Source organism: Nicotiana tabacum, chromosome 4, assembly GCF_000715075.1.
Source record: "Nicotiana tabacum cultivar K326 chromosome 4, ASM71507v2, whole genome shotgun sequence".
NCBI classification, from domain to species: Eukaryota; Viridiplantae; Streptophyta; class Magnoliopsida; order Solanales; family Solanaceae; genus Nicotiana; species Nicotiana tabacum.
Window position 1 is genome coordinate 123,653,811 of NC_134083.1, and position 7,856 is coordinate 123,661,666.

Consider the following 7,856-nt stretch of genomic DNA (forward strand, 5'->3'; position numbering starts at 1 on the left):
TAAAGAAATATGATAACTATAGACAATTGATTGAAATGTACATACTTTCGTCGTTTCAATTTATATGAGTAAGAGATAAGAAAGATTTTTTAAACTTGTTATCTTAAACATATCATAATTTGTATAGCTATAAAAAATTTCATTAACAGTAAAATGAAAAGTTAAAATTAATTTATTTTTAAATAAATATATATATATATATATATATATATATATATATATATATATATATATATATATATATATATAACAGATCATTAAGACAAATAGTCTCAAACATTCTAAGAATATTTAGCATTATATAGTGGCATGACTAATAGTAGTCTGATGCAGCACCGCAAGTTGTACTTTTGTTTAAGGAAATTCCATGATTAAAGAATTACCAGAGGCCCCTCAAGTAGGTATAAATAACAATCGAGTATCTGACTTTCCCATAGAGTGAAGAGGAGGACCCTGTTGCATTTGTTGGAATCACTGACTAGTATTGGCCCCTCTCCTTCGACCATTCTTTTTCCGCCATTAAAAGATTTGCCCATATATCTCCAGAATCACCTTTTCTAGGGTTCCCCTTTTCCTGCACAACTCGCATATTCTTTATTTTTCGCCCTTATCTTTAACCCCTCTCTTCACCTACTCAGACTCCAGACGCTGCATAATTGTTTCGTCGTAACCTCGTAAGGTTCTTTTTTCTTTATCGTTATCTTCTGAAAGTTTAAGCTCATGAATTTGAATGAAACTGATCCAATTAACTTGGGATTGAGGCATAATAGTTGTTGTTAAGGTCATGAATCAAAGTCGTTTTCTTCTGCTTTAAATTTATGTGGCAAATTCTGGGTTTTGATTCTTGTGGTGAATGGGAGAGTTGGGTGTCTCTTTTAAGCTACTATTTCGTATGGGAAGTTAAATTTTTTGTTAAGACTCTCAACTTTAATAGTATTCAAGATTCAATTTTTCTGCTTTGAAATCATGTTACACATTAAATATGAATTTTGTTTATTGTTTTAGAAGATGGGGTAGTTGGGCGGGTCTGATAAGTTATTTCGTATGGAAAGTTAAAATCTTTGTCAGAATTTCGGCTTCAAAATACTTCAATTTTCCTGGCAAAGCATAGTTATATTACTTATTCTACTCAAATTTTGAACTCCTTGCCGTGTTCTCTTGCTTTTCCTTTCTAGGATTTTGATTCATTTGCAAATTCTGAGTTTTGCATCATTGGGTTGAGGGTGGGGGTGGGTTAGTTGTGTGTGTTTAAGGTGTTTTGTGTGCAACCAAGTTAAACTTGTAGTTAGAATTTCAACTTTGAAACTTCATTTTTCCTGGCAAAGCATAGTTATGTTACCTATCATGCTCAAATTTTGAATTCTTCGCCATGTTCTCTTGCTTGTGCTTGCGGGGTTTGCCCCACCTCCTGACATCACGACTAGTTGTTGAGACATCTGAGTTTGGAGGTGCAATGCGATCTGGACAGGGGTCTCTTAATTCGGAACCATGAAGATCTATGTGGATTATTTTATTTAATATAAAAAAGTGAGGAGAAAGAGTTAGGGGGCGCTAAACCGTGTCCTAATTTCTTGTGTTTATCCTGCAGATTGTGGCTTATTTAATTCTTTTGGATTTATTTTATTTAATATAAAAAAGTGAGGAGAAAGAGTTAGGGGCGCTAAACCGTGTCCTAATTTCTTGTGTTTATCCTGCAGATTGTGGCTTATTTAATTCTTTTGGATTTTTGTGATGGATGACGGGGAACTGGAATTTTCTAACCAAGAAATGTTGTCAAGTTCAAATTTTGGTGAATTTCCAGATAGTGGTTTGATGGACAGTTTCTTCAATGAAATTCTCAAGGATACACATGCCTGCACTCATACACACACCTGCAATCCACCTGGCCCTGATAGCACTCACACACATACATGTTATCATGTTCACACCAAAATAGTTCCTCCCCTGAGTGAGGATAAGACGGCAAGTGATGATACTGCTGAATCCGCAGAGGGAAAAAGAAAGAAACGCCCTTTGGGTAATAGAGAAGCGGTTCGTAAGTACCGTGAGAAGAAGAAGGCTCGAGCTGCCTCATTAGAAGACGAAGTTGTCAGATTAAGGGCTATAAATCAGCAACTCATGAAAAGGCTGCAGGGTCAGGCTGTGTTGGAAGCTGAGATTGCAAGGCTCAAGTGCTTGCTTGTGGATATCCGTGGAAGAATTGAAGGTGAAATTGGATCTTTTCCATACCAGAAGCCTATGAAGAGTGGGGATGTTTATCAGAACCTTGTTAATCCTAATCTCCCTGGAGCATATGTGATGAACCCTTGCAACTTGCAATGTGATGATCGGGTTTACTGCCTCCACCCTGGATCAGAAGGTAAAAGCTTGGATGACACAGCATTAGATGGACAAGGCTTCGATAACTGTGAATTTGAGACTCTCCAATGTTTGGGTAATCAGATCTCTGAACTGAAGGAGGGTTCTGGCTGTGAATTGGGTAGTGGAGCCCCTACTGGAAACCCTTCTGGCAGGAGTAAAAGAAAAGGTTAACTTGACTTTAATTTTAATTTCACTTTTTGGTATGGACCTAACTACTTTGAAACCTGAAATAAATGAAGCGTCATCCTTTTGGTTCACATGAATCCTGATTACCACCCGGATCTGGATTATATACTTTTTTCACAGTCATGTCTTTATCATGTTCAATTACATCCTTAGACTTTGCATTTAGAGGCGTGCACTGAAATTTTCTAATGCATATCATGGTTTATTGTTTTATAGGAAATTCCACTAATGACAGTATTTAGCAGGACACAAATTAAATATAATGAGTAGTCTTTGGCATGCTTGATTATGCTTAAGAAAGATTCTTGAAATGTTAAGACAAGTTTTTACTTGGAACAAACTTCCCTAACCTCTCAAATCTGAAAAAGTACATGGTTTGAGTTGGATTGGGTTCAGCACTTGAAAGCTATAGAAGAAGAGTCTATTCAATCAAGTCAAAGGGTGGAGTCCCCTTATAATAAATAGAAGAGAATCCTATATCTGCCGACCCTGCTTCACTACCTAAAATTTAACACTATAGCATGTAAATACCTAAAAAATATAGCAGTACTTGTTAAAAAAAAAAAGAGTGTATGTGTGTGCGTAATGCTTATGGTCCTGTATCCAAAGACACGAAGTTCTAATTAATTGTTCATTTCTGATGTTTGCTGAATATATTACACTGATCTTTCATAGTTATTTGACAAATATTGTGTGTGCGTAATGCTTATGGTCCTGTATCCAAAGACACGAAGTTCTAATTAATTGTTCATTTCTGATGTTTGCTGAATATATTACACTGATCTTTCATAGTTATTTGACAAATATTATTAAATAATTACAGATCTTGAATAAGTACTAATAAATCATGAAGTGATAGTATTATATCAATTGTTGGGCAGTGATTTAAGTTTTTATATAAGGATGCAGTGCAATCCTCGGGGGCTTTAAAGTTTTCCTACAGTTAAATATTTGGCTGAACACACAGACTGTGTGGGTAAAAAACTACCATGATCATATGTGGACCAAGTCGACATCAAGGAAGCCTCCGAAGGCTGCCACGTGTCGTCGATGACTTGACCTCAAAAGGTCGATGTCACAAGAAGACAACGCGTCATCGTCGAGGTCGAAGTGGCTCAACTGAGGGCGATGACGAACACTCCTTTCATTAAAGCAGTAACGGCTAGTTCTAGGATGATGGTTCGCCAGAGAATATTCCAGTGAATATTCCTCTCAGTTGTACTATTTATGGTTTTGTGGCCCATCACCCATGCACCCTTATAAATAGAAAGATATGTAGTTATAGAGGGGAGGGGACATTCATTGTAAAAAACAACACATTGGCATTCTCTAAAAAGTTTACTTTTTTCTCGTATCTTTATCTATTCTTTCTCCCCCGATCCAAGAAGGATCTGAATATTCAAAGGCTTATCACCATCTATCCTTGTCACAAGAATTATTGGGGAATCTCACCTTTGTTGGGTGACCTTCATCCATTTATTTACTTAAATGTCATTCGTTGTTATTTATTGCTATCTTCCATATTCTTGAATCATTTATTATACCATTATTGTTGTCATTCATTGCCACTCAACAGCACACGAGGGATCTTACTACAAAAACATTTGGTCTATCTTTTGGATATTAATATTGGCTAAGATTAACCCTACTTTATTATAAACTTGATTGTATAAACCTAGATCTAAATTTTGGGTCATACATAGACGACCCTCAAACGTGCCCAATTTGTTCATTTAGACACCTGAACTAAGCTTGTACCTATTGAACACACCTATCCTGTGTTCAAATTGTGTCAATTGAACACATATTCACAATTCTAAACTAAGTTCAGTGCGTGAATTCCACTCGCTGTGACGTGGAAAATGAAGCCAATCATAAAAATACACGTCATCAAAGTAAAATGGGCAAGATTAAGAAAAGAGAAGTTGATTGGAAAAGAATTCTAGCAGACCTTCATATTTCCGGCAACAAATCCTATTTGAGCAAGCCCCATCCTGATTGGAACTAAGCAATCTCGTCTTTCTATTATTAGTCTTGGCACTAAATAATCTTTGCCTCCAGAAATACCATTTCTTTATCGTTATCCCCCGATCCAGGGTCCTTCCTTGTCAAAAAAAAAAAATGCCATTTCTTTATCTTTGTCTCTTCCTCTCCATTCTCTTCAGCAACAATATTCGTCAATATCTCATCACATTACTTCACTCGTCCCATTACTGATTTGTTTGTTGGAAAAGCCAGCAGTCACCGGCACTCTTCATTTACGACAACCCAAATGTTGTCGTTTTGCGCGATGACACTGTTTCCAAGGTCGAAAAAGGACCTTTTCATCGGAACGTTCATACTGTCGATTGAACTCAGGCAGTTACCGTGTTCTTTCCTATCTTGATCCATCTGAACCAATCCATTTTAAACTGAGAAAACAAAAGTACTCTTCTTTCTTCTTTCTTCCTATCGTGATTACGTAATTCCCCAATTCCGCGAAAGCTATACCGAGCTCTAACCCCATACAAGGAGATGGCAAAAAATAGGTAAAGCTGATTTAAACTTCAGCAATTATCAAGTTGCATTGAATTTCTTAGCGAAATCATCTTATGGACTATGGAGTGAACCCATTAGAGACTAAGCTAGAAATCGACGGTCTGACATTGATCGGAAAACAAATGTCGGCACGGTGGTAGTAGTAGGCTAGTAGCTGAGCTTTTAGATGAACAAAAAAGAGAAAAAATAAAAATACTCACCTGTCCTTGGGACCCACGTAATCAGCATTATATAGGCATATCACGCTCTTAAACGATGTGTGAAACACACTCGGTGTCATATCAACATCGTGTGTCTAATAGGTACATTTTCAACTAACAACTGTTGTTCAATACTCCCTCCGTTTCAATTTATGTGAACCTATTTCCTTTTTAGTCCGTGCCAAAAAGAATGACTCCTTTCCTTAATTTGGAAACAATTTACCTTTATGCAATGATTTATAGCCACACAAAATATGTGTCTTATTTTACACCACAAGTTCCAAAAGTCTTCTCTCTTTTTTTAAATGCCGTGCCCAGTCAAATATATTCACATAAATTGAAACGGAGGGAGTAGGTAAAAGCATTAGCGCAAGTGTCTAAATGAAGAAATCGGGCAAGTTTGATGGGCCATCTATATATTCAGCCTAAATAGTTCAATTGTGAAGATTTATTGTGATAAATACTGCGAAGAGTTGCATTTTCGTCTGGTTCCCTCAAGTCCCAGAAAGATTCTACCTTTTCACTACTTGAAAGTAACTTAACTTTAACTCTATTTCGATAAAATAATATGAATGGTTTGGATTGCAAAATATCTAATCTTTTATATCTTTATGTAGCATAAACTTATGAATATACAGAGAAAATTTCTCATGTTTGATCTTACTCTTAAATTTGTCAAATTGAGACATCGACAGCCTTCGACATCGAGTTCCTTTTTTTTCATTTTTGCATCAGTTGGCTTATATTATCGCCGCCAACACTCTTTTCTTCTAGAAAAGGAAGAAAAATGTATGCCTCTGTTGTGAGCCCCTCCTTACGCTTGGGTGGGGTGGGGTGGATGTTCTTTTCATATTTGATCCTTGCATGTTGTTGCTTACCGTGCTGGGGCTTGTATGCCAACACATTAGTTATTGGCATTTCAATATCAAAGGAAAACTGCATGGCAAAGCACCAGAATTTAACATTTGGGTTCACATGCTGATTGACTTACCAAGTCTACTATTTTCAGATGTGATTTTCCGATTTTCCTATCTCACTTATTGTTGTACTGAGCTTTGCTCTGTTTCCTTTTTAATATTAGCAGGGACTCGAGCTGCAACAGCAAGTTGATGAACTGCTCAGACGGAGGCATCTTCGTTTTTTGAGAATAAGTACATTGTGTTATGTTACTTCTCCCCTTTTTGGGGTTTCTTTCCAGCATCTTATCTTCATCATGTTCAACTTTATAAAGATTTTCTTTTTCTGGCTCTTCAGTGGGCAGTCTAGTAGGTGTGTAAATTTCAGTCATCTATCTTGAGTGTTTGGGTAAAGCAGAACAATTGAATGCATGTAGCTAGAGGACCCCGTAAGGAGGAGACAAGACATTGGTTTTCTGTAAAGATCTTTACGCTTTGTTTCTCAGTCTAGTATTGTTCTATTCTTTTGGCGTGTATTCTCGCTGGCCTTTGTTTGGTGAATTGACAAATTTTCTTGGATGGATCTGCGAATTTCGACCGCTGAAATGTGGAACACACGGTGGTTTGATCTGCTGATTGTGGTTCTGCCGTCCATGGTGAAGGTTACCATGCTTCCATTGCTTTTTCTCTAAGTGCATTTGCGTGGTTCCATTTTTGTTTTTCATATCCTCTCTTTAGTTTGTCACAAATTGGTGTGCTCAGTAGTTGAGCTGTAGAAAGTACATAATTGTCATGTGATATGAATTCTGGACCTCTTTTTATTTTCTGACAAAACGATTGAGTTCAATGGATTGTGCTGTAGAAAGTACAAAATTCTCCTTACCAACAAGTGCAAAATTTGTGAGGGAACCAATTCTGGTCCTGAATTGGGAACCATGAATGGAGAAATTTGGACTAGCCTTGTGTACATTCTTATGTCATTATCTTTCATATTTTTCATAAATTGTATGTCAAAAATAAGAGATGAGTTTTAAGGCCTGGGGAGGGGTGGGAGAGTCTTTGGTTATAATTTGGGTTTGAAGAAATTCGTTTCATATCAACTTCACATTATAGAGTTAGAATAATCCTACAATGTGTGGTTCCCCTATCAATTGTTTCTTGATGTATCAATCATGTCTTAGACGAGAAATCATTTGAATTTGAGGTGAAACGCCTCTCCGCCGTTACGGAGTATTGCTTCATGCAAAGATGTTCCTTTGATGCTATCTATTCTGTGAGCAGCTAATTTTACCACCATTGGCTGTCTTTTCTTTGTCAGCAGCCTGGGTTCGTACATACTACATGAGGAACGCATGATGGTTGGGGGTTCTGTGAAAGACAAACATCCGTTCAATCAGCTTTGTCTTGGTGTTTTTGGTTGGTGCATGCGCCAATTCAAAACGTGTGTCTTGTACATAATGCTTATTACTGAATTATAATTAGTTAACCTATGTTCTTCAGTTTTCCGTCTTTATTGTGATTATCCATGGCCTTGTTGGTGTGATAGTTCAATTTCCTTCACTTAAGCGCTTATGGTCTGGACTCTGGAATGTATTAACATCGTCTTTCCTAATTTTATCTAGGTTTTATTAAGTAAACAAAAAATTTATTACATCGGGGGAGGAGGAGAGGGGAT

The 7,856-nt window shown here is 36.9% G+C and overlaps 1 protein-coding gene across 2 annotated transcripts; it reads left to right on the forward strand.

Moving 5' to 3' along the window:
• The first annotated feature begins 334 nt into the window (after positions 1 to 334).
• On the forward strand, positions 335 to 6,686 carry LOC107772262 (basic leucine zipper 23-like). Of its 2 annotated transcripts, none has more exons than XM_016591757.2 (3): positions 335 to 674; positions 1,698 to 2,527; positions 6,370 to 6,686. In XM_016591757.2, the coding sequence occupies exons 2-3, from the start codon at positions 1,732 to 1,734 to the stop codon at positions 6,393 to 6,395; spliced, it is 822 nt and encodes a 273-aa protein (XP_016447243.2). In that variant the 5' UTR covers positions 335 to 674; positions 1,698 to 1,731; the 3' UTR covers positions 6,396 to 6,686. The 2 variants fall into 2 exon arrangements, with proteins under 2 accessions (XP_016447243.2, XP_016447245.2); XM_016591759.2 differs by having other exon boundaries at positions 340 to 679.
• Positions 6,687 to 7,856: the final 1,170 nt, after the last annotated feature.